The sequence below is a fragment of the Alosa sapidissima genome, chromosome 11 (genome assembly GCF_018492685.1).
Source record: "Alosa sapidissima isolate fAloSap1 chromosome 11, fAloSap1.pri, whole genome shotgun sequence".
Lineage (NCBI taxonomy): Eukaryota > Metazoa > Chordata > Actinopteri > Clupeiformes > Clupeidae > Alosa > Alosa sapidissima.
In genome coordinates this window covers 6,289,371-6,317,164 of record NC_055967.1, presented here as the reverse complement: position 1 = coordinate 6,317,164, position 27,794 = coordinate 6,289,371, and the positions used below count along the sequence as shown (strand labels likewise).

Below are 27,794 nucleotides of genomic sequence, written 5' to 3'. Positions count from 1 at the left end.
AGCTGGCCTGAAAGATTTTAATAATTTATTACTCACAAGGCACAGTGTTAGATTTTCTTATACCCACAATTACACACGCTGGATGTTAGGGTGTATCATGAGTAATGTGTGTTTGTGTGTTTGTGTGTGTGTGTGTGTGTGTGTGTGTGTGTGTGTCAAGGTTAATGTTAGGTTGATGCACCAATGCAGTCATAGACCCATTGACATTCCACAACTGTAGGCGTCAAGCATTGATTTGAGCTGTCGTGTCAGACACACTGTTTCTCTAAATCCATACCAAGGAAAAGGTTTAAAACCTGTTTCTCAGTGGAAGTGGAGTTAAACGTTTTACAGATTATAATTAAACCCAAACTTCTAATTGTGTGCTCCTTGTAAAGGAACAAACATAACAATTCATAAAAGGACTGAAATTAGGAACAACATTTTACACAAACTGGAACAAGAGTGAATATTAAGGCTTGATTTGTGTGTGTGTGTGTGTGTGTGTGTGTGTGTGTGTGTGTGTGTGTGTGTGCGTGCGTGTGTGCGTGCGTGCGTGTGGAGGGTTTAGACTGCACATGCCCTGCTGATCTGATGGAGGCATCAATAATATGGTCCAAACAGCGTCTGTTTTCTCGGAATGTTGACTTTTGGAGTTATCAATAGAAATAGCATATTTAGATTAAATTGGTAGAGTTTCAAGCGAAACAGTGAAAAAATCCGTAAAAAAGCCAACGGAAGTATTGAATACTTGTCATCAGCCAATGGACATCTGCCGCCTTGTGGAACTAAATGGAAATGCAACATTTTGGGGGCAGACCCCCATAGGAATTTCCCTGTAGCAATTAGTGACATATTTGTGTTGGTGAAGCAAGCATTTCATTCTCAAACATGCCCTTGAGAGTATGTCAGGGCGTGGATCTAGGGTAGCCTGACTGAGAGTATTTCAGAAATGCCTTAGTGCATCAAATCTCAGTTGCAGTGCTTCTAGTTGATGGTAAGCACATGGAGATACGAAACAACACAAATCTAACGCAAACGTGGGTCAACAGATAGCCTATATAATAATAATTCTGAATAATGTAATATTTATCTTGCATGTTCGTTTAAGGTTAATGTAGGCGATGTGTGCGCAATGTCAGGTTAGGCTATACGCTTCTTAATGCCCTGGATGAACAGGTTGTAACTTTTTATTGATTATTTTTTAAAAACGTGAAATAACTATGTGTTACTCACCATTTACTTATATCAACACAGTCTTATAACAACACAGTCAAGATGGCACCGGAAAAAACACCTGTACGTGATGAACAGCAGAAACAGGTAGGCTAAATTTAACTTTAAGTGTTGCTGATTATCTGGCATCTTTATACGGCACCTGTCTAAATTCCTATTACACAAATGTCGCACTGAATTAAGCAATTAATTGTCAATGCTTTCCGTGAAATTTATGTCGACCTATTAGGGGAATGTCCTAAAATGATGTTGTTATGATTCCCCTTCCTATCAGGTGAATGTGTTTGTCCGTCTCTTTAACCTCCCCGTCGTCAGCTGCACCTGTGAGATGATGGAAAGGACTTACAGTGGCACCAAACAGGTGCATCCACTGGTCAGCTCCGTGTGTGAAGTTTACGAGCGCGGAGTGAGGACTGCTGGTAACTTGGCCGTGAGGGGTATACGGCCTGCCATTGATAAACTCGAACCGCAACGTAAGTTGTCTATGCTAAAAGGCATACTATACATGCACTATAACTCACTTGACATTGTAGGCTAATAAACAGTGTGTCACTGAGAACTAAAAGCGCTACAGTGAAAGCTAGGTCTCGCAGAAATTATGGTGTTCGTAAACTTATGTAAATGGGAGTTTCTTTTAGTATTTTGTACTTATGTAGGCTAGCCTACCTGTGTTTTTTTTTTTTTTTTTCAAGCAAAATCTACTTTTGTGAATAATCTATTAATCCGCTTTACATTCGGCCTACATCCAATCCAAATACTGCAGTTCTGCAGGTCTGTTCTGCTGTCTTCTGAAGTCATAACACATTATGCACAAACACACTTGGCAATGTGCCACTATGAACCAAAGCTCAGAGGCTACAGAAAGATGTGCCATAGCTACATATTTACCCACTTCTAATACAACCCCAAATCAGAAAAAGTTAATAGTAATGTAATAATAATGTAATAATCTGCAAATCTGTTAAACTATTTAGTTGCATAAAGGACACAGACAACATATCAAGTGTTGAAAATGACAAATTTTACTATTTCATGGAAAATATATGTTAATTTAGAATTTGATACCAGCAACATGTTTTAAAAAAAGTTGGGACTGGGGTAACAAAATGCTGGAAAAGTTGTGTAATGATAAAGAAAACCAAAGGAGGAATGTTTCATAACTAATTGGGGTAACTGGCAACACAATTGGGTATGAAAAAAGCATCCCAGAGAGGCAGGGTCTCTTAGAAGTAAGGATGGGGGTATTCATCACTCTGTGTAAACCTGTGTGGACAAATGATGAAAGAATGTAATTGTAATGCTTAACTTGCAAACAAGGGATAGAGCTGAAATACAATATTGGACAGCCGTGGTCTTTTGGACCTCAGATGGCACTGCATCAAAACCGGGCCTGTTTCTTTAAAGAAAATCATTGTATGGGCTCAGGAAAGTCTCTGATAACCATTGTCTATATGCACAGTTTGATACTAAATTCAGAAATGGTAGTGTAAACTTTATCATGCAACAACCAAAATTGTATTAAGACATGATATAGAAAATACCACTGTCTTTTCTGGGCCTGCGCTTGTTTAAAATTGACTGAGGTAACATGGAAAAAGGTCCTGTGGTTAGACCAATCAAAATGCGCAATTATTTTTGGAAATCATGGACTCATCTGGGCTAAAGAGGAGAGGACCTAGTATCCAACCTATCCAACTTGTTTTAGTGCTCAGTTTGAAACCCAACATATTTGACAGTGTGGAGGTGCATTAGTGCCTACAGCATGGGCATCTTGCAGGCAAGGCACAATCAATTCTGAGTGATGTATACGGGTATAACATATACTGCCATCCAGTTAATGTCTTTTCCAGGGAAGACCTTGAATATTTCAGGAAAACAATCCCAAAATGAATTCTGCACATATTTAAACAGTATTTCTCTATAGAGGAAGAGTCCAGCTGCTAAAATGGCCTGTCTGCAGTCCAGACCTGCCTCAAAACTCTAGCAACTGGTCTCCTCACTAAACATTCTCTGTCCCATTTGTTTTAAACATGTTGCTGGCTTCAAATTCAAAATTAACATATTTTCCATAAAATAGTCCAAATGTTTATTTTCAACATCTGATACAGTATGTTGTCTATGTCCTTGTTTGCTGCTAAATATGGGTTTACGAGACTTGGACCACCACCACATTCTGTTTTCATTTGCATTTTACACAACATCCCAACGTTTTCTGATTTGGAGTTGAAGAAAGAATGACATTTGTGAACTTAATAATAATATAATAATAATGATAATAAGCTTTATTTTTCTAGCACCTTTCATACACAGAATGCAGCTCAAAGTGCTTTATATTTGGAACATTTAACACAATAATAGAGAAGAAAATAATAATAATGATAATAATAATACAATTTGAGGCGCAAGTTGTTGCGGTAGTATAGCTTTACTAACAAATAAGGCCCTGTTGATGTGGACTCTAAGCAGTTAGCCGTAGTATGTTCTTAGTATTTGTTGTAGTTATATAAATTTATATAGACGTTTAAGGAACACTACGACCAGAAAACTGGCAGCCTTAACCCTTAACCCTCTACAAGCACACCATATGGCAACAGTGGCAAGGAAAAACTCCCATATTCCTGGAAGAAACCTTGAGCAGAACCCAACTTAATAGGGGGAGCTCATCTGCTTCTTCACATTTGTTAACTTGAAATAATCCAAACAGTCCATTTAGTGTCTGTTATGCAACATCTAGTTTTGAGAATATTGCCACTCATAGAAATGTTTCCAAAAAGGTATATTTTACTGTACATCCTGCTTTCTTGTGGAGTGTGGAAACGTGTCCTTCCTGATCTTGTTATTTGTTGAACTTTTCTCTTTCCCTGCTCTCAGGGTACCTGTGATCTTGCACTTGTGAAATCGCTAATGCCTAGCTGAATGCTTTTCCCTCTGTGGTCTCATGCCAACCCATATCAGTTTGACGTGCTTTCAGACATGGCTAGACTCTGTTCCTTTGTTTTTTCGTTTTCCTCTCATGGCTGGCAGGTTATCCCTTAAAGGGCAAAGGCAGACAGACCTCAGTGTGCCACGCTGTTGTGCAAGTGGCCCACAACTAGGGGAGAGTGGAAGTAAAATAAAACTTTGTTCAGAGGTTCAGATTTGTTCATTGATTGCATGATTAATTGGGCAATAACTTTAAATATTGGTATTCCCTGTATGTCCTCTTGGGGATTACTCAATATTCTCTGGCTGGAATAGCGGCAGCAAAGGTCATTTTCATTTTGAGTTAGCTAACGTAACGGAAGCAAACGTAAATGCATGTATGAACTCAATTTAATATAAATATTCTATACAAATTCTGTGTGACATTCTAAATGACACACATTTATAACATAACATAAATACGTCCATTTTACAGTATGGCAAACAACATGTTAGTTGCTGCTGTGTTCTACATAGAAACTGTGTACTTTCTAACTGAGGGAATAGAAACTGCAGAGGCATACCAGTCTGAAACAGTGATCATGACAGTTACCCTGAATGGCACCGACATGTCCTGGGAGTGTGTGGCAAGGGTGTCAGTGTGTGCAGCCAAGTAAGACACTGCCCTGTTCTGACATCCGCAGTCATTGCTGCTAACAGCTTGGTCTGTCGCGGCCTGGACCATCTGGAGGAGAGGATCCCAGCTCTGCAGTACTCCCCTGAGAAGGTAGCCAGCAACACTCACCAACCTTTAAACACCAAGAGCCTCCCCTGGGTGTCCTCATCTGACTCACCATATGTGCTCTCTCTCTCTCTCTCTCTCTCTCTCTCTCTCTCTCTCTTTCTCTGTCTGTCTCTGTCTCTCACCCAGCTCGCCACAGGGATCTCGGAGGTGGTGTCATCCACTGTGCAGACGGCAAAGGATGGCGTCACCACTCCCATCATCACGGCGTCTGACGCAGTTGTCAGCCTGGCGTCTGGAGGCATCCAGCTGACCCGGAGTGTCCTAAGTGACGGAGCACTATATGTGCTGAACAGCAGGCCTGTCCGTCTGGCCGAGGAGGGGGCCGGCGGTGCCCTGGCCATTGCCGAGCAGCTGGTCGACTACATTCTGCCCCCCTCCGCCGACGAGACAGGTGTGGAGAAGAAAGGTGAGGTTACTGTGGATGTGTTTAGACCAACAAAGACCTGGTTATTGGATCCATTTAGAATTCTTTGAACCTTGATACTTTCTAGTGAAACAGCATTTCCACCAGTTCTGAGCTGTACCAAGGATGTGTCCCCAGCAGAGGCTGTAGCATGCATAACATGAATGACACACCCACTGTGGTTCACAGGTAAACACAACTATGTTTTGGTGTCAGGTCCGAATCAACTTTTCAGGTTTTGATATTTGGATAACAGTTCAACATCTAGAGCGAGAACCAGAACAGAGCCAGTTCTCTGTTGGTGGAAAAGGCCAACAGGTGACTGTCTGAAACAAAGTGCACATCTCTGAATCACTCTGTAATTTTGAGCCTGATGAATCCCGGCATTGCTGTACCATCAGGGAAGAAAAATCCGTCAGCCTGGTCATTCAGTAAATTTATTTTACTGTCACATAATGTTGCTGACCTAATACTACATCCAGAGGCTTATACAGTGGGCACTATAGGCATGGTGAGTGCATCACTCCTGATGCCATTCAAAGTGGCTTTTTCATCAGGCAATGTACTGTATGTTTAGACCATCATTTATTCCAAAATCAATGGCTAATAGTGTCTCATGAAGTGTACTGAACACCTCCACTCTGCTGTTCAGCATTAGTGTGCTCAATGGTGATCAATAAGCTGCTACCTTAGCAAACACACTAACACCTTGTTAATCTGGCACACTTCTCTTTTAAAGGTTAAACTGTGGTTTAGGATTCGACTTTTCATTACTTTTAATGTTGTGGGGTGGGGTAGGTGAGGGACTAAAAGGCTATTATTAAAGAGGACATGTCAACTGGAGGAAATTGCACTCTTGCTACACCATTTTATATTAGTTGTCATGACCACTAGATGTCCTCATAACCCAGGATTCTGTAGGTAGGTGAAGGGGCTTGTTCGCCTGTTAGATGGATGGATCTCTTTGATTGATTGGTATAGAACATTATGAACTGTACTGATGGTGGATGCTTATGGTATGCGTTTGGTACCAAATGCTAGATTACCAGAGATTAAACTTGATGAGGATGAGGAACAGTAGAATAAACGTTGTGATTATGATCAATTTTTTGTGTCTGCAGAGTAGACATTACAGTTGTTGAAAAGCAAAGAGAAACGACGAAAACAACTTAATCTCTGTTTGTGAGACAAATGGTTGTGATGAGGAGATACTGGCTGAAGTGAACACTAGAATAGCATGAGTGTGAGGTCAAGGAATAAGGTGTGTTCTGGATGTACCCATAAAGGGGTGCTGTAGATACCCATGTGAACAATCCATGTGAGCATTTTTGTTGAAATCATGCACAGATCTTTGGTCAAGATTTTTTTTTTTTTAAAGTGGTGTCTTGAGTAGAAGAGCCAAAGAATACACAAAAGTTGCTCTGTTTGTCTGTCTGACTGGCCCTATGTGGAAAAATGTAATTATAGAGTACAGACCTTTTCATATACAGTAATATAAAAATGTATGGTTTATATGTGACATACCATGTATGTTGAAGGTAACTGTGCCATTTCAGTAAGAGAGTACAAGTATTGTACATGACAAGTGTGATTCCTATATTCTTTACAGACATGTAGCTACCTCTATATACCGCTATAGCTAGTGATTTCTATAAATGATGCATATCAATTTCTATATATGAAGGCATGTATTCAGCTCTCATGCAAGTCAAAAGTGTACCCTTCAGTTAATCTTATTTGGCTAAGGATATGAAGGATTATGTGGATTTCATTTTATTGATCCTCTAGCAAGTTAATTTAGACTAACCATTACACTATAATTTATTTAATGATTTTCACTGCATATTTTCACGCTAATATGCAAACGCACAGGAAATGCAACCCCTTTCTTTAACCCGGGGAACAGGAAGAGCTCTTGGCCTCTGGTGCTGGAGGTTAAATCCCGCTGTGCCCCCCCACCTCACTTCAATGTGAAGCTCCAGGCCCTCACTCCACTCCCCACAGAACAGAACATGCTGTACTAGAGCTGATGATTAGGGCCGGCTGCAGGCCACAGCAGACCGCTAGTGTCTCACGGTCCCTCTATCAAGTGTGGCCACCAGACTGCTGTCTGCACCCCTACCTCCACCCCCACCACTCCCCACACATACAAAACAAGAGTCCCACAGAGGGCCTTATGGTTACAACAACATATGGGCCTCTGGACTGTTTAAAGAGACCCAGTTTTCCAGTCTTTTTGAAGGCCATGCCACATGAGCTAGTGTCATGATTTGCTTTTTTTGAAGTGTGGTTGGTGGAGGTTGGAAGTTTGTGGGGGTTGCCTGGTCACTAAGCACACACGCACGCACACATACACACACACACACACACACACACACACATACACACACACACACACACACACACTCCTCTACATCCTATAGTCAGTGAGGCCCCTTAGAAACAACAGCACATAAAGTTCCCTCTGCCCCAAGGACACTGCGTCTGTCCCCTGTGCCTCTATCTTCTTCTCTCTCCACCTGGTCTATGGAGCTCTTTGCGGAGCGTGTCAAAGTGTGCCAGTGGAAGTGATGCCAGCGTCACGTGGCCCAGCAGCAGTCCCACGTTAGCCTTGTGGCCCTGTAATGGCGCCTCCACAGCCTTTTATTTCTCCGTCCTGCCTGCTTGCCGCCTCCCTTAATGGAACATGCTCCTCAGACAATCCGTTTAGCGAGCTTTTCATCTGCCATCACTAATTGAATTTCATCAGTGCCGCGGCTAACATATCGAGCCGGAGGATGAGCTGTATGGGAGTCTGGCCTCTGTTCAGACTCTGTCTCCCTCCAACCACCACCCACCCCCACTGTCGCCCCAACAGGCAGAACATCATGATCTGTCATTGTAATGCAGACATCGTTATCTGTCATTGTAATGCATGTTGCTTTTTACATACATTGCTGGCGACAAGGTGCTAACTCTGGTCCGGAAGTTCAATGTTTTGCATTGGTCTGGTTGAAGGTCAATGAGCTCATGATCCACTCCGAACTGTTTGAGGAGGATGCATCACTGGCCAGTCGACTCCAGAGTTACCCCCAATCTCTCGTCAACCGATTGGCTAAAGTCTGTGAGTGAGCCTGAGGCTGGCATGTAGGTCAGGCAGAGGATACGGATGTTTCTTGATTCCATTAGTGGTGTCGGGAGACTGCGGGAGAGAAGTGGAGGGCACATTCACGTGTTTGGGCCCTGCTGCAACTGTAAACACAATGGATGCATCTCGGTTGGCATTATCTTCAGCAATACATACAGACTAATTTTAGATTTGATGGGAATAGGGTGTGAAAGCTCTGTGTATACTTTAGCCCCCCAAAACTGCACATTTTATATGCAAAAAAGGGGGGGGGGGGGTCCAGAGTTAGAGAGCTACCGAGAGATAAGAAAAGAACAGATGGGAGTGAGAACCAAAACAGAAACACAAAGACTGACAAAGTCAACAATGTGTCTTTCTCTTTGTAAACTTTTCACTGAGAGGGTCATTTTTGTTTCAGAAGGGGATGTGTCGAAGGAGCAGCAGTCGAATGATGTCAGCTCCCCTGGCCCCAAGCCCAGCCTGAGTCGACTCAGTGCCCTGGTCAACACCGCGTGCAGTCGTGCCTACAGTCAGACGGTCACGCAGATCCAGCGCACGAGCAGTCAAGGCCAGGACCTGGTGGCACGCATCCCTGGTGTGGTGTCCATGGTAAGCCACCGTCATGAGTCAGTACAGACCTGTGGACTCCCGCTACTTCACTCACTGCCCTGGGTTTAGTTTTGGGCTGCAACTGTGTTTGTAATAGATACTGTAGATAACAGGTAGGCTGGGTGAATCCAGTCTGATCTGACAGCGGTTTCTATTGAGATTGAGCTTGGTCTGGTGAAAGCCAGACTAGATAACAGGGGTATTTTCTACTACTGTATATGTCTGTACTGTATATGTATATGTGTTTACTCACAGAAAACAGAATTCTCTTTGACCAAACTGGCCTCATACGATAAAATCAACACAAACAAAAGACACAAAAGATTTCATAATGGGTGACTAGTGAACACTCAGTGCTTGAGGTTCATGCTTCTGATCCAAAACACTTTTTGTCATGGCCCTCTATCTGTCTGTTCAATTCAATTCAATTGGCAAACATAAACATGCTCTCTTCAGAACCACGGTTATGGTGTTATTACATGATAATTCAAGCACAGAAAAGTCCTTGGCAGTGTTGTTATGTTTAGGTCAATACAATTACAAAGCAAGAACAAAGTTGACCTGTTTATGTAAACATTGAATTACATTGGGCTAACATCTTGGTTAGTTGGTCACTTACATCAGGTCAGTGTGTGCTTGTTTTTTTATTTTATTAAGGTTTGTTTTTGTGTTAGTGCTTCATCCATTTAAAAGGGATAGGAACAGAAGTGAGCTACTTGTGGTTATGAGAACAAAAGTAATTTCAGTTCATGTTCCAATCCGGACCAATGCTGCCAGTAAACAGTCTATTTGTTTTAACTGATAGTTCTGCCAAGACAGATCCATTGTATTATTTTGGCATGGCAACAGGGCTTAGTTATAAGCAGGCATTTTTGTCTAACCTTGTTTCTGACTTGAATAGCCAATTCCAAGGACAGACATCATACCACAGCGTAAAGTTCACAGGTCATTTTTCCCTGTGCTATTTTGCTCAGGGTTATTTTTAACTCTAGAATGTACAAAGTTCTGGAGTAGAGAGCATTATTAAAATAGTTGTAATAGTAGTGCAAAACTATTAATTAACACATTGTTTAAAAAGTACAATGACAAATTCCCCTCTGCTTTTAAAGCTGAAGAGCTGCATTTAAAGCTGTCAGATGTCATAGTTAGAACGTATTTCCACATCCTTCCAAAAGAGGCATTGTTGCACATTATTAAATTGTGTACACCTATATTGGAGTTGTCAATTTATTTTCAATAGAAAAACAGAATTATACAAAAGCAAGCAAAGGAGGAAGCGGTCTAGGATAGCTAGATAACTCTATTTGTGAGAGCCCCATATCTTTTCTATTTTTCCCACCACTGTAGCACTGATACAGTAGCCTTTCACTTCTCTCCCTTTTTGAAAAGCAAAACCTGAAGGTCATGGATGGTGGGGATCTGGAAGTCTGTGATACATTCAGCAGTTTGACGTCAGCTGATCAAGGCCGATGTCTCTGTAAACTTCAAGTGCTTTTGGTGAAAGGGTTCTGGGTCGGCTTTGCCTTTGCTAGAGCCTTCTGCTCCGCACTCTATCCACACTAAATGTGTAACTTTGGAATGGACTAGTTTTCCACAGACAGCTGCACTCCGGGAACCATTCATGGTTGTAGACATGGTAGGGAGACAGGTTAGCCTGGCTAGCGCCACCACCAGATCCGTTTATTGGGTGCCACGTATGTCTATCAAATGCGTCTGTGCATAGCTCATCATCGTCTTGCTTTCCCCCCTGTTCTGTGATTGGTTCCCTATCTCAGGCGAAAATTTGCTCCATGGTCTCCAGGCTGCCTTAGCAGCGTGAATCAAATCGCGCGCAAGGCAGCATGAGAACACCCAGGCTAGAGACAGGTATTAAAAATAGTACCTCAAATATCTTTGGCCAGAAGAAAGAACAGATGTCACACATTCATAGTGAATCTTCTAGCAGGTGTAGGGGCACAATGTTAAGTAGGTGGAATTGACCTGAATACATGGAGTTTTCCTTGCATAATATCTGGGACAAGGATATTCATTATTTTCCTTTTCTCCAACATCTGTGTCAACCAATTTGTTCTCATGTGAAAAGCATTCACTCTCATCATTTGCTCACTGTAAAAGAAGTAGGCCACAGACACGTTGTATAATGCATAACCGAAGCGACATTGTGTTGCTGTGTCGTCGTGCAGGCCAGGTATGCAAAGCAGAACCTGGACGCTGTGAGTTCTACCGTTCTGGGCCTCCCTGGCGTCTTAGCTGGACTTTTCGAAGAACCACAGCAGAGCAGACAGAGTCTGGAGGGGACTGGAGAACCACAGCAGGTTGGAGCACTGACAAAGCATCATTCATACTGTGCATAGAGAATGTGTTCACCGTCTCGGAAAGGTATTGTCATGTGTAACAGAGGTCGTAATTCGTCCGCCGCTCGCAGCCCTCGAACCCGCCACCTCGACACTCACCGGCCAGGGAGTCGAACGCTCCAACCACTGAGCTAAAAGCCCAGGCTTCCAACTCAGCGGTTAGAAGTGTTCTTAAGGTTAGGGCTGTGAGGATTTACACGGGCAACTAGCACGCTAACTCAGTTCGCCTCCGTTACACTCACCTCCCTAAATCCTCACTCCCATGATCCGGGTCTACGGCACCACTGTAACAAGGTCGTAATTCGTCCCCCGCTCACGGCCCTCGAACCCATAGACATAATATACATAGACGCCGCATTGGCTGCTGGAAACAAGAAATGCGGCCGCCATCTTGGACCTGTCATACTCCTCGTTGCGTTGCAGCAGAAAACACAAGATGACAGCACTGTGCAGCATGTTCCTGCTCAAATCGGCGGACCATACTCGGGGGATTTACTTTTCACAAGTAAGATTTAACATTACCGTACTATTGGTTGTATTTTGTATTTTCGAACAATGTGGCCTGTATCATAGCTACATGTATGACCTTTGCAGCAAAAAAAACGCGTGAAAATCTGTTCGGTATTCAGTGAGATATGATTAATTAAGTGCGCTGACAGCTCATCTCACCGGCCAAACAGATTACACTGAGTAGAGTGGATGACCGGTCCAAGATGGCGGCTCCACGTCTCGTCAGCACTAGTAGGGAGTAGCGGTCGATGCAGCGTCTATAGTATATTATGTCTATGCTCGAACCCACCACCTCGACACTCACCGGCATGGGAGTCGACGCTCTAACCACTGAGCTAAAAGCCCAGGCTTCCAACTCAGTGGTTAGAAGCGTTCTTAAGGTTATGGCTGTGAGGATTTACACGGGCAACTAGCACGCTAGCTCAGTTCGCCTCCGTTACACATGTATAGCAAAGAGCACGTTCTAGGTTTAGTCCAGCCTGTGCTTTATACTGTATCTATTGAAGAACTTATTTGGTGTATTGTGGCACACACAGAAAACAGATAGTAATTGCTAAAATGCTCAAATTAGTATGATCATCTACATCTAGTCACATTTGATGATCTGATCACGTTAGATATGAAATAATTCATTTGCATTCTTTTAAATTATTTTATTAGCCTTAGATCAGATTTGGGGAACTAAATAATTTTGGTCCACTTTGACTCTATCCAAATAGGGGTTTGCATTTGCCAACATAGACAAGGCACTTACGCTTAACTTACGATCACACGCTCATCTGCAAAGACCATCAAACTAATTCTGCAGATGGCCATCAGATATTTCCTAACCTACTCTTCTCAGCTGACCTTCCCTTCTCTAGTGGAGCCTATTGAAATCGCCTCTGTTTGGATCTGCAACCCTTAAGTGTGTCTTTCACAGCGTTGTTTGGCAGAGTTAAAACCACTGGGGCCATATAAAGAGTTAAGCTTTAGTAACACAGAAAAGTTTAACTAAGCTCCGTCAGTTAATGCTGCAGTGACAGGTACATATAAATAGCCGAAAAGGTCATAGATTGTGAAGATGAATACAGTGTTATCACCTTGCAGCCTTGTATGAATGATCTACGTTTACTGTATGCCTCCCTTCCTTAAAGACACATTTTATTTCTTAAATAAATAAATATTCTCCAAAAAATGTTGCTATTAATACCATAATTTGTAATTCTATCTGTTTTTTGATGATTACAAATTTGGGGAATAAATGTCTTTTTGGAGTGGGAATATGTGGCTAGGTGGATTTGTAGGTGATAATACTGTAATCATCACCATAATCTCTAAACCATTTTTTATTTTAAACATTTATTTAGGCCTTTACTATACACTGTTAATTCCATGTTAATGTAATGTTTATTGATGTAATTTTAAGTGATATTATTAGCTTTGGACAGAAGCATCCAAGAACCGTAGACATAAACGTAAACATTTTATGAACAAATAGTAGTTCAGCACATGTGGATCCTTGGCTTACACTCACACTCAGCCTTCCAGGTGTGTTGACCTATGTTGTTTATGCTAAAAGGTATTTTAAAACATTTCAATGTGCTGTATTGTACTTGGATAGTAACTACCGGTAGTCGTAAACTAGTCTGATCCAGCTTAAACCAGTGTTTAGCCCTACATCAAACGCCAGCTGAAATCTGTTTGGTCTTTCCCTGTGAAGGATGGACCTGAGGATCTCCCAATCTGACCCCAACTGTTAGTTTTTAAGGGGGCGTTGTCAGAAATCTTTATTAAAGACATTCTTAGCATTCAACACACATTCCCCTTGCCTCCCCCCTCTGAACTGTAAGTACTGTTTAAGTACTGTTACACAACATTCCCTGCTGACACTTTCACTTGGCTGGCTGGAAGCCAAGGCTCCTTCGAAGGATGAAGTATGCGTGTTTGCGTAGTTTACGTAACAGTGCTGAAGCTCACCACCAGTTGGGTTGGGAACTAGGCACAGCATGCATATGGGCAACTGACATGTGTTACTGTTTACCAGATTCTGGACGGTGTGTGTGTGTGTGTGTGTGTGTGTGTGTGTGTGTGTGTGTGTGTGTGTGTGTGTGTGTGTGTGTGTGTGTGCTGGGGTTAAAGTGGGCCAGAACGGCACATGGCATATACTGTACACTCTTAAAATTAATGTGTTGTCCCTATCTGGATGTATAGACAGAGATGTGTTAAAAAAACAATGCAAGTTGTGTTGTTTTCAACACATATTGTGTAACAAATAAAAAAGGAAACAACACAAACTGTATATGTTATATACAGTATAAGTATAAGTATATATACTGCATTTATCTCAATCCGTGAATTAGTCAAACACACTCAGCACACAGTGAACACACAGTGAGGTGAAGCACACACTAATCCCGGCGCAGTGAGCTGCCTGCAACAACAGCGGCGCTCGGGGAGCAAAAATGAAATAGCAAGTCTAACCTCTGAATTTCTCTTCAATGTGCACCAAATTGATATCCTGACTCCGCCTGTCTACCTACTTCCGCTCATTTACATTTCCCTACAGTACTCCGTCTGGAATAGCTCTCGTTCACTTTGTTTACTTCGCCAACTTGTCTCCAAACCAACCAGCGAACAGAGGGCGTTCCTGAGAGCGATTACGTTTAAGTTGCAAGCCTATCATTATCATTGTGTCCCCCATGGTTAACATACATGTACGTCATTACCAAACGTTAGTGATTGAACTCCAATGATTTCAAACTTCAGACAAGCGTCCACCAACCAGGAAATAAACGTTTGCCAATGGATCTAGGCCAGACTCTCTGCAAAGTCAGAGAGTCTGGTATCCAGGCTACCAAATTGATGCATTTAAAGATTAAAATATACAAAGTTGTCTTTTGGGGGAGCATGCCCCCGGACCCCCAAAGGGGTGCTTGTGCCCTAGTGCAGTTCTAGGTCTAGTGACACCCCTGGTACAAATCAACATGGGACCTATTTTGACTGGATGTAAGAACAGCCACAGAGGTGACAAAGATACTAATTCTTGTCTCAAAAAGTATGGCTACACCACAATACTCAATACTGTATGTTGTCCCCCTGTGAGTCATTTTTCCCCGTTGCACCGACACTGGGTTTGAGGGTTCCCCAACCTTCCAAATCTCACTTTAACCAGTGTGTGTGTGTGTGTGTGTGTGTGTGTGTGTGTGTGTATGTGTGTGTGTGTGTGTGTGTGTGAGAAAGAGAGAGAGAGAGAGAGAGAGAGAGAGAGAGAGAAAGAGAGAGAGACTGAGGTCTTTCCCTGTGTTGTGTTTCAGAGTGGCAGCCGGGTGAAGGAACTGTTGAGTGGCGCGGGACAGCAGCTTCAGAGCGCCTATGTGTCAGTCATCTCGGGGGTGAAGCAAGCCCCCAAGACCTCCGTGGGCCTGGCGAAGGACGGTGCCGACTTGGTCCTAGGGTCTTTGAGCTCAGCCAAGGAGCTTCTCTTCACCAACATCTCTTATTATGGCCGGGTGAGTCAGTCACCCCCCCCCCCCCCCCCCCGTGATTTGATTTGTCTGCTCACGTGCATTGATCCATCTGGCATCTCAAGCACGTGCATGTCTCACGTGCTCATGTTTCTCCGCACCCTTGGATTCATCCATCCGTCTCCCCAACCCCACTTGCCCCCAATACCCCTCTCCCGCCCCAGCACACACACACCCTCCTAGCCCACCTCCCCAATCCAATCACCCATTATCTTCACCAGTAATGTGCTCTTCCAGCGAATGACATGGCGGATATTTTGTTTTGTTTCAGATGAACAGTAGAGTCATTACTTAATGAAGATGCATTGCTGGCCCCACAGACAGCGCGGTCTCTGTACTTTAGATTGATAAGCTTTGCCATGAACTCCACATGCATATTTTTTCTGATCTTTACCAAAACATTGGGTGGAAATGACTTTTTGACTTGATGCATCTCTCTTACACTCTTGGAGAATTCGAACAAAGTAACCCTAGAACTTCCAAGTAAACGTGTCTTAAGCAAATAAATGTCTCTACTCAGAGGGAATATGGGTTGGAACGGATGTTATTAATACAAATCTATGGCACCCACAAGCACACAGAAAGGAACAGTATGTCCGGAGTCTTCTCATATAGAATATACAAGATCTGCTCTGCAAAATAACAGGAGGATTGCTCAAGGCCTTGCAGAGAGTTTACTGAGTAGGGACCATTTGTACCACCATGTATTTAAAAAAGTATTATTTTAAGCATCCTGTACTGAGGTTCATTCAACCATTAGTAGAGAATTCTGTATAGGAGCAGTTGTTCTATTTCTCATCCAAAGCCAAATACCTCTGTTTATTGCAATTCAAGCTGTAAGATCTGTCTCTATATGTACAGTATACCTTAAGTTTGACGAAAATACAAAACAAAATCCTTCCTCTATCATCCAACAATTTCATTGCTCTATAGCCACAGTGATATGCTCAGTGAGAGGATTACTGTATGCTTTTGTGCTTAACTGAAATCTTGCCTTCGTTACCAGCAATTACTGTAGGAGTCCAAGCTGTTCTTGACTGATCCGCCCATTATACAGTAATGATTATGGCGAATATTACTTAGAATGAAGCAGCCAAAAAATGTCTCCCACCATCATCACGTCCCTCTTCATAGTCCTTAGCAGTCAGCACTCAGTCGGGAATGTAAACAGAACAAAATGTCCTGAAAATATTTCCACTGGCCTGTCACTCCATTCTCAGACTTGGGCATGAGTTTTGCCCGCCAGCCTGCAACTGCCCATGCTGTGGAGCTATGGGCCACTCAGACACAGTCGTAAAAAACATGCAGCGCAGACAGCAGTTAGTAGGGGTGTGTGTGTGTGTGTGTGTGTGTGTGTGTGTGTGATTATCCCCATTTACTTTCCACATCTTTCATATTTAGATACCTCTACTGAACCACAAGTTTGGTGTGAGCACACAAGACGAAATATTTCAAGATGGAACATATTTTTGATCCACAGTACAGGAGTTTGCATCACTGAGACATTTTTTTTAATTTGACTCATTTGAGTAATAACTTGTCCATTCAAACTGTGTGTTATTCCTTAGCCTCATGGCTACAAATATATCCAGTGCTCAGTAATCTCTGGCCACATGTGTGGCCTAGCAACATGACAGACAAGTCTCGTTCAGGAAGTGGTCTGCTGACCTGATGTACAATAACCAATGACATCACAGTTTTGCAAAAACGTGGAAGGGAAATCAGTGTATCTTTGTTTGAAGTGAAGCAGCACAGAAGCTGCAGTCTGAGCCCACAAGAAGGAAAAGGGACATGCTTCAGCAGAACACTCGTTAAGCCTCCTTCAGCAGGTGTTGTAGGGATGCTGAGAGAATTTCTCTCTCAAGTTGATGTACTGTAAGTGAGACCTTCTTTTCCCTTCTCTCTGCCTCTCTCTCTCTCTCTCTCTCTCTCTCTCTCTCTCTCTCTTACTCTCCATCTCTCTCTGTTTGCTTTGCCTCAGAGCTGAATGAATCATACAGTTCTCTTTGTGTAAACAGCAGCTGGGATAGGTTTCATCAGTAACACCTACTTGTCTGACAGACAAGTGAAATAATAACCAGTGGTATGAGAAGGCTATGGATGGTTTTAGGCACGTTCAGTTGAGTACTCCAGCTCAGTCCACAGCTGGGGAAGAGAGAGGGGGAGGGAGAGAGAGAAAGGGAGAGAGAGAGATAGGAGAGAGAGAGAAAGAGGGAGAGAGAGAGAGAGAGAGAGAGAGATTAGAAGGCAGGTAGTAGGAGCAGCCAGACCAAAGGCACGTGCACAGCCATGTTTTCGGATCCTTTCGGACACGCCCAAATTTGGCTTTAATCAGAGACAGACGAACTCCTTTACATCTGTGTGCCAGTGAGAAAACGTGTTGCTCTTCTGTCAAAATGGAAACAGTAAATGTGAGCACATAATACCTTGATATGTACTCGGCACACAAGCATTCATTTCCCCATCATGTGAGTTTCAGAAGGAACTGTAATTTGATTGTGAAGTGCACAAAACTCCTCTAATTACATTGTCATTTCTTTCTAGTCTTTGTGAAGTAAATTACTGAAAAGGATACACATTCTTCCAGTACACCGTTAGCATTGTGTTTAAAATAAGCCTTTTCATTGCTGTAATTTTTATATTATTGTAGAACTTTGTTAGTGCTGTAAATCACAATTGTATTATAGGAAATTGGTCTTAAATGAAACCTAATTTTACTGTAGAACTGCCGATTTGTATGATATTGTGTATTTTACAATTGGTTTGTGGAACAATAGGACATATTACTATGAAAAGCCTTATCTTGGGGTCCAGGCCTCTGAACATTTGATATCCGTATCGGTGCAATTGTCTGCTCTAACTGGGCATGCTCCTTTGGGGATCGTTTTCAGAAGTTGCAGCTTAATAGGCAAACACTTCTGGTTAGACTAAACTGGTTGGTTTAGACCATTGGACTGCCATTTAACCAATGGGCAATGGCCGGTGTGTGATTCCTACTTTGTACTTTGCCATTAACTGTGCAAGCTGATAATTGGCATTTTCCCAAATGTTTTATGGGTGTGACTAGTTCAAATTTACCAGCAATTGTGGAATCAGAAGTCTCATTTGAGGCATTGAACAGTGAAAAACACATCCCAGGCTTACAAATTAGTTGTGTTGTACACCTTAAACTCTACAGTACAGTAACATCCTAAACAAAGTATGAAAGTGACTTTCTTCTGGTAATTAACTGGATATAATATAAGGCTTTTCCTTTGCAGTATAGGGTTTTTGTTGGTGTGAGTACAATGGCAATGCAATAGAAAGGAACTACACCATATTACTGGCAAAGACTACAGTATTACTATTAGTGCCATTTTAATCCATCCCAAAAGAGGGAAGGAGGAAGGGGGAGGTTTGTGGGTACTAATTCGCTCAAAGTCATGTTGTGAGTGCACAGGAAGTGGAGTGTGTGTGGAAGCCAGCTCTGCAGGGGGGACCTTCAACACAGCTGAGAATCCCAGGTGCTCCAGAGGGATTCTGGATGACTAGCATATTTTAACAGTGAACAATTCTTCTATGGTCATTTTTATAAAAATACTTCATTTTAGCACCTTTGGTTTTACAGTTTGTAGCCTACAATCCAGACCCCCTGTTAACCATGATAAATATTTCATTCTATGAGGTACAAAGTAGTGGTAATACTGGTCACTGTTTGCGTGCTATATTAGCACATTAGCACATATGCATAACCCCCCCCCCCTCCATGCCACAGCTGTGGCCACACTTATACATTTTCTTTAAATAGTTAAATATATAGATATATATACTTTACTTTACTTTATTTCTGCATTGTTGCACTGTTGGACTTACTCATTTGCACTCCCATGACCAATCACCATGACCACTATCACCATTGCACTACCACCATGACACTCATTCACACAGAGCACCTTAGAGCACCTTACCATACCTTACTATGCACAGAGAATCACAGGCTCAGTCCCTGCCTCAGTCATTGCAAGCGCCTCTGATTGATTAATCACCACTATGTGGATACTGTTTTTAGAATTGATTTAGATTAAGTTAATTATATTTAGCATATTCTTTATCTTCTACTGTCCTTATTGCTTAGTTGTGTTTTTATATTATATACTTTAATTACTCTTTCTGCTGTTAAAGAATGTGTTTGTGTTGTATGCTGCTAAGACCTTGAATTTCCCCTGGGGATCAATAAAGTATCTATCTATCTATCTATCTATCTATCTATCTATCTATCTATCTATCTATCTATCTATCTATCTATCTAATAAAACAGGGGCTACAGGGTTTTAGTGATAGACTGGAGGGGCTCATTCTCCGCAGTATGATATAATGCAAACTGTTGGTTTCCACTGCATCCATTGTACACCATAATGTCCCGGAAATAACACAATTTCAGACTCGTTATCTTTACAGAATCATTTTACTTTTTTGTCTTCAGAGTAGCCCTAGAAAAAAATGTGTTGCCATGTGTCATATTTGTCTCCTGTCCATACTAGTCTAAATTTAGAGTAGGGAGCTGGTAAAGGAATTCAGAACAACAATTTCTGAAATGCACCTTAATCTAGACATTTTAACATGTTTTGAGTGATTGCTTAGCAACTTGTCACAGGAAGTGGGGGTTGTTTTGACCACAGGGGCCCAAACAAAAACATCCTAGGAACATTGTTGTGTATTTGTTGGCAGTGCAGAATGCACATTTTTTTATCCACTAGTATTCACTGAGTGGCTAATGCAATTGTACCATTCTCTCCAGCAATGTTAGAGAAAGGACGGAGTGTTCTCGTCTCCGGGGAGTAATTTTGTACTTAGCTGAAAAACAGGACATATATTTATTGAATCTATTAGCCACTGTGAAGATCTTCAAAGTGGTATAATAAGAAGGGGAATGGAGCACAATGGATGGCTTCTGTAAGGTAGCATCTGAATATGCAATGGATGGCTTCTGTAAGGTAGCATCTGAATATGCAATGGATGGCTTCTGTAAGGTAGCATCTGAATATGCAATGGATGGCTTCTGTAGAGGAAACCATAGGTAACAGTTAAAGGTACAGTCAGCGATTGCGCTTATATGATTATGTTTATATTTTAATTTCTTAGCAGACACTTTTGTCCAAAACAACATTATATTTTAACCAAGGTCTAAACAAAACATACCAGAGAAGTAGCTCACCCCTCCCTTCAGTATTCCCAGAGAAACTCTACACAGGGTTTTGTTTTTGTTTAGGGGACTGCCCCCAGTTTTCAGAGCCTGGGCTGCCTACAGAGACCAGGTTTTTTACAGTGCACTCATGATATGGGCAGCTAGTGGATCATGAGGAGATGTTCGATGAAGGTGACAAAAAAAAATGTATGGGATTTCAAGCCCATACAGTATGATCACTGACTGCATCTTTAATACCACAACAATAAATGCTTTTACCAGAGGATGGGAGTGCAGAAGTTTAAGTACTGTACCTGTTGAAGTGTAGTTGAGATAGTGGTAGAAGTTGAAGCAGGGAAGAAGGGACATGCATGTTGAGTTGTAAGGAGTGTTTGGAGAGGAGGTACTCTCAGAAGAGTTGGGTCTTTAAGAGCCTCTTGAAGATAGAGAGGGACGCCCCTACTCTGGTAGCACTTGGTAAGTCGATCCACCATCGGGGGAACTACAAATGAAAGTAGTCAGGATTACTGTGTGTGTAGGGGCGGCTGTACCAGATGACGCTCCTTGGAGGAAAGTAGCGACCAAGGGGTTACATAAGCCATTATGAGAGCATTTAAATAAGTGGGAGCAGAGCCAGCCATCACTTTGTAAGCCAGCATTTGTGATTTTAATATGATGCGGGTGGCTAAGGTTAGCCAGTGGCACTCAATGAACAGCCAGGTAACGTTTGGCCTTCTCGGTTGATCAAAGCTAGAAGGCCTCTTAGGAGACATCGCAGTAGTCGAGGCGAGGGATATCCATGGTTTGTTCCAAGACCTTGGTGGCGTGTTAGCCTGATTTTTGTTATTGAATAGTGTGAAGAGGCATGGCCGTGCAACAGAGGCAACATGGTCAGAGAAGGTTAGGTGGTCATCAGTCATGACCAAAGATTATAGAGCGCTACGCTCCGCTCTAGAATCTTTGGTCATGACACGCAAGTCTCTTGCAGCCTTGGTAGGAGCAGGAGAAAAGGAGTCAATTTTATGTTGATAAAATTGTACAGCAGTTCACTCTTAGAGAGACAGTATACTGTATGGATATGGTTAGTTATAGTCATTTGTTTAAGAGATGGGAGATGATCTTTTTCTAAGGAGTGTAATAAGCAGAGTTGCCAGAGCTAAAAGGTGAGTGAGGCAAGCTGAAGAACTCTGGGCCCTATTTTTGCGGTCTAAAACAGATGGTCACTGGTGAAAAGCTTATTTAAATTTAGTGGGATGTCCAGTCCACATTGGGAGTGTTTTCGTTATCAAACGTTGGGCGGATGGTGCAACAGGGCATTCCTATGTTTCAGTCATGGGTGTGTTTTGGGCGTAACATCCTTTAAGCCAATGACAGTGACATCTGTCATTCCCTTTAATAGCAAGCAGCGCAACTCCAAACAGCGCATCGGTATTTTGATGGTCAGCGGCACATTTGAAAGAATCTGCATGCACGCGAGACTGTATGGAACAGGTCCAACTAAACCATGCTTTATACTAAAACCTAGCAGAGTATATAGCCTACACACATCTGCACTCGTCTATTATTTGAACTCATTGGCAAAGTGAAACTAACTTCACCATAGTCAACAACAAAACAGTTATATGCAGTTACTTTTTACTATTGTCTGACAATAGGTCACCATCGAAAACATAGCCTGAAAAAAGCAACACTTACTCTAATAATGTTCGAATGACTGAATAAAAAACCTAAGGACATTTATCCTGCAGAAGAGTTGCTGCTTAGCCTACATCTCGTGACAGTATGTTTTCAGCTGTGCTCCATATGTGCCTCTCGCCTAATCATTTTTAACCGTCATTACCAATTTGCAAATGATGTAAATAACTACTCATTGTGAGATATTTCATAATCTTTATTATAATTATGTTTCCCATTGTAATCGTGTAATTTGTCATTTTTGCATGGATGTGCCCTGGTGCGCGTTCCTGTGGATGACAGAAGCAGGGTGTAGTTGTGCACCCGCCCATATCACTGTTGATAATGCGCTCTTAAAATAACATATAAACAACTCGCCATGGATTTCTGACCAGGTTTCTCTTGATCAGTGGCGTAATGCGTTTTAGGTAGTGTACGATAGCAATTTTTAGATAATGCGCTAGACCCCTCCTTAGGTCGTTAATTGCCACACTCCTTGGCTTTGTTCAATAAAAGAGACGCGCATAGCGCAAAACTCGAGTGTACAAATAGGAATATGTGTTGCGTCGTGATGATTATATGGGGGTATATAATGATTATACACTTTCTGCCAGGTTTGCGCCACGAAAATAGGGCCCTCTGTGGCTAAGGCTATGATGTGCTAATGAAATGTGAGCGCACAGACTAGCAGATGATCAGATTATACTATGTGATATCGTATTGTAATATTGTTTCATGTCATTGTAGGAAGTTGAGAATTGAATGCATTTGGATTTGGTACGGGAATCCAGTGAAAGTCAGGGAGGATAGAGGAGATTCTAAGTAGATGAGCAGGACTGTGTGAATGTAGGCAGTATGGAAGATGAACCCGATGTGGGGGTCTATAGATAGTGACAGGAGGTACATAGAATGACTCCAAGACTGACCACAAAAAACTATTTGTCAATGGCAACACACATACTCCATATGAATCATGTTTGGCTGACCAATGCACCAATACATTCAGCTTTATTGACTTTTCATAAACCCATGCGTAATTCAGTTTCTTGTGCAGTAATGCAGTTATTGCCACTGTGCTGAATTCAGTGTGCACAAGGTGGACTAATTGCTGGCATTAGCATTGATCAGTGGGGACAGGAGAATTTGTATCAATCAGACAAGCAAAAACAGAGAAAAAAACACATATTGATTGCTCTTGTATCCACTCTTTGATCTGACATGCTCCAACTATAAATGCATAGTTGCCCTTGTGATGGTCTTTGTTTTACTCCTATATAAGACAGCCTTTGATCCCCTCCTATATAGCTGAGGCTGTATATACATTATACAGTATACATTCACATGATCCGTTGCCATCATAATACTCCATAGGCCATACATTTGTCAACAGAAAAGATTGCTAAAAATAGTGTTGTTTATGAGAATGTTCTCCGGGTGCACAAGGCCGGCAGAAGTAAAAAGGACGACTGAAGACTAAACTACAGTGGCTTTCTCTTTTGCCTCTTCTGACACTGATACTACAGTACCACTGATGTTATGATTTGGTTCCAGCTTCAAACTCCAGATGCAGATGTAATATTATGAACATATGTTGTTGTCATACAGTATGTCATATGTTTTTCTTTATAGAACCTGTTTTATTAGAAATGACCATTTGACCTTAATGTGGATATCTTACTGGCTGTTATTTGGCTTCCTCTACAAATGTGAGACAAACAAATTCAGATATTGCCCAATCCACATGGACTGTGTTCAAATAGCTGGATATAAATGTTCCAAACATGGTTGATCTTTTCTTATTTTCTTAATGAAGTATGTCATCATTAGCTGTAGTGACGAAATCAGAATGCATCCTCTGCGTCGTCATCATCTGAAAGTAATGAATGAATCAGGGCCTCATCTAATGGATCACACACGGCTCATTTCCATGAAAAAAAAATGAATAAAACAGCAGGAAAGGTCCACCAAGGAGCAAACCCGCTGGCTTTCTTCTGGGAAAACACCGTCTGATATTCTAATCAGACGCCCACGTCTTGCTGCACGTAGTTCTCACATTGAGTGCCTGCGTTGCCCTCGATGGCAGAGCCGACCAGCAGACACTTACATCAGAGAGCAGCACTGTGGCAAATAAGGTGACGCTTCTCAGATGCCCCACATCCTCTCACATCAGTGAATAAATTTATCATGCTCTTTGTCCGATGCCATTCATTACCATCACTTTTATGAGGAGCTCCTGCTGCTTTGTTAAATGCAAAGAGTGTTGCACATTCGTGTTCTGGACTTGCAAATACATGCATGTAACAGCTTGTGGTATCAGTGGGTGCAGCCAGAGGGTCTGGACCCTGGGCACGTTTTTTGGCTGATCTCATCATCAGGTGGATGGGTGTCCTGCCGGGTTGTTTAGTCTTTCCAGCGTCTTTGTTTTCTGAATATAGAGTGTATCTCACCTCTGCAAAGCTGACTGGGGCTTGTTTGTTGGTCTTAGGCCTGCATGCTGTGGTGCTCTCCAGCTCAGAGGGTTCCAGCTTGCTAGTCATGCGTACCGGTAGATCACAGATATCCACAAAACTGCAAGTCAATTGCCTAGTGTCAAATGAGAGGTTCATGGTCTTTTACACGTGCCTTAAGATACACTGCTCTGTTGTTTATTGTTGTTGTCTGAAGATAAGAACATGCTGACCCAGAGAAGCTTGTACTGTGTGTGTCTTACAAATCCATTTGACATCCAGCTTTACCAACAATTTAAATTATTTCTATGGTAGATTTCTTTAATTATTTACATTGGACCTTAAAAATGGTCACCTCATGTATTGAGTCACAAATTAGCATGCAAATGTACATTAATTATGCATCAGAAAGATTATACAGTAACTTCCTGTGTATTAGCTGCATTGTGTATAAACTGCAGGACAGTGTTTTATGCAAGGTAAAAAAGCAAAACCATATTAATTCCATATTAACTGTCCCCGTGTATTAACGTCATACTGTAGCTGAAGAAATTTTGCAAAATCAATGTATAAACCTCGGCTAATAGTAGAGATATTAGGCCTACGGTATTGGCTTAGAGACTACGGTCCTGCCGAGAGATGGTTTGAAGAAATAGATCAGGAAATTTGACAGATGCTTTCACCACCACCAGGCACATCTGAACTGTCCTTTTACTACGCTGTTATGAATGTGTCTGATTTTGGATGCTCAGAAGAGTCTGGCTCCAAAGGGGCTGGCACCAGCATTACCTATCTGCTTCACTGCTCATGGTTTCTTTACATTCTTTTGTCGGCCATGTTGAGAGAGGGCCCCTGGAAGGTGTGAGGGAAGAGTCCAAGAGGCTAACCTTTGACCCCTTAGGGAGGGTCATCTCAAGTTCACTCAAAGTCATGGATGCCTATTGCTGTCGTCGTCCCCGTCCCCCCCACACACCCTTCCACATACAGCACACACACACACACACACACACACACACACACACACGTGAAAAAATACACGAGTAACCTCAAAATCACTATTACAGAAACAAAGGTTTATGGTGTTCTAGTGTAAGAATTTCACTTGGATTACAGCTGTGGTTCTCTAGCCAATAACACAACATCTGGTGGGAATGTTAATGGCTAGTTCGAAAACCAAAATGAAGCAAGCTCAAGCTTTAATACTGGATGCTTATTCGATTTCTTAAATATGTTTTCTGTCGACTGATTTCCTTTTCATTATAATAAAATTAAACACTTGCATTCTAATGGCAATAAAACCTCCCAGAGTAGGATGACATTGACAGGTAATTTTGTTAAATTTTCAGGTTAATGTCATTCTTATCTGCTTGTCCATATCTCCCCAAGTTTTCCACCCGAGAGGACAAAGAGGCTTCCCCCACTGATACAAAGGAAGAGCAAGGTGGCAGAAACACACCCTGTGATCCCTTTCAGCCAGGCCAGAATGGAGCAGATACTCAGGGCTCATCCGAGCCCATGGAGCCCCAGGTGTCAGAAGAGGCAAGGCTGCTTCGGAAGAAGGTTCTGCAGGACATCCCTACCCAGCAGAGAGTGGTCCTCAGTGGGTCGCACAGGTCTCTCGCTCACTCAAGCTCCAAAGAGAGGAGCCAGGGGCAGACACACCAGACCACGACAACACGCTCCACCCATGTTATCAGGGAGTGATGCAGTGTGCGTCAACTTCCTTTAAGCTCAATGTAGTTACTGTCTGGCAAATACAGACACAGCAATATCTGCAATTTTGGCAAAAGTAAGCTTTTATGACATGCAACAGCCAAACTTATACTTTTAAGTGTTCAATTGTTCCAAAGCATGTCCCAACTAATCCATGCATGTGCACCAACTTGGCTAAGACAGAAGATCGACTAACAGAGATACTGCAATGATCGCATTGGGTAGATCAGATGTTTGGAATCTATTTGAATATCTGGACATTAGAGTATCAATTTATTTTACTCAGAATCTGGGCCAATAACAGAGGCACAATTTTCCCCTTGAGCAAATAATAAAATTTGGTGCAAAACAAATATTATTCATATCATTAACATGTAATATTATTTATTATATCTATAAACCTAATATTACAAATCAACATAGAATAGTGTTTTTTTCTGAAATGTTCACTTGGATCTGGTTAATTCTCAGCTGATGAGGTCTTGAAATATGTGATGTGCCGATTTGGAACTGCTGTGATAAGTTGTCACTTAAAGCAGCCCTAAACTCGACTATTCCTCCCTACCAGGAGGTGTTTAAAGTCTTAAGTTTGCTCCACTTATATTTTCCTTAACTCTCTATTCCATGAAGGCTCACTTGCTGTGTCATTTCTAATATCGCCTTACAGCCTTTGCACTAAGTTCACTGTTTGAATGTAAGCTTCAGCCTGGCCGCAAGGTTTCAAATAGTTAAAATAAAAAATTGGCTTGCTCTTTATTTACAGTACCTATCTCTGTGCAGTTTTCACAACTGTCCTGTAGAAAAACTGGTATGAAGGTGTATAATGATGACTAAAGACTGAAGCAATAATTCCTAAGGCTCCATAAAATCTATAACGTGTTGTGGCTTCTCAAGGCTGAATGGTGCACCTACAGTATGATTCTGAGATTTTGAAGTTGTAAAGGAAAGTTGGTATCTGTTCTGTTTTGAGGTTGACTTTATGGGAGGAATTTGGATGTGCCACCAAGCATATTTATATATGAAAATCAATGTGTTTTTCTCTTCCTTGAGACTCTTGCAATGACGTAGATTCAGTGATTCAGAAGGATCTGCATATTGTACTTTATGGACAAGACTGCTGCAAATGTCTACACTGTAAAAAAAATTCCTGTAAAATAACAGTAAAGAGCTGGCAGCAGAGACGCCAGCAGTATACCATTATTTTTACGGTATTTATATGTAAAATGATTTTACGGTAGTAGCCTGTAAACCATAAAAACAGTATATTTCTGTTTTTCTATAAATTACAGTAAAGAGCTGGCAGCAAAGACGCCAGCGATATACCGTAATTTGACGGTATCCATACCGTAAATTGGCTTTACAGTAGTAGTCTGTAAATCAGAAATAC

General features: G+C 41.9%; 1 protein-coding gene across 5 annotated transcripts; it reads left to right on the top strand.

Annotated features, from left to right (window-relative positions):
- Positions 1–876: 876 nt before the first annotated feature.
- Positions 877–27,163, top strand: plin1 (perilipin 1). Of its 5 annotated transcripts, none has more exons than XM_042110515.1 (9): positions 877–976; positions 1,237–1,302; positions 1,490–1,688; positions 4,821–4,903; positions 5,048–5,327; positions 8,849–9,039; positions 11,223–11,354; positions 15,200–15,394; positions 26,081–27,163. In XM_042110515.1, exons 1-9 carry the CDS (start codon positions 974–976, stop codon positions 26,396–26,398), a joined length of 1,467 nt encoding a protein of 488 aa, XP_041966449.1. In that variant the 5' UTR covers positions 877–973; the 3' UTR covers positions 26,399–27,163. The 5 variants fall into 5 exon arrangements, with proteins under 5 accessions (XP_041966449.1, XP_041966450.1, XP_041966448.1 ...); XM_042110516.1 differs by having other exon boundaries at positions 912–1,019; XM_042110514.1 differs by lacking the exon at positions 877–976 and adding an exon at positions 1,067–1,121.
- The last annotated feature ends 631 nt before the right edge of the window (positions 27,164–27,794 follow it).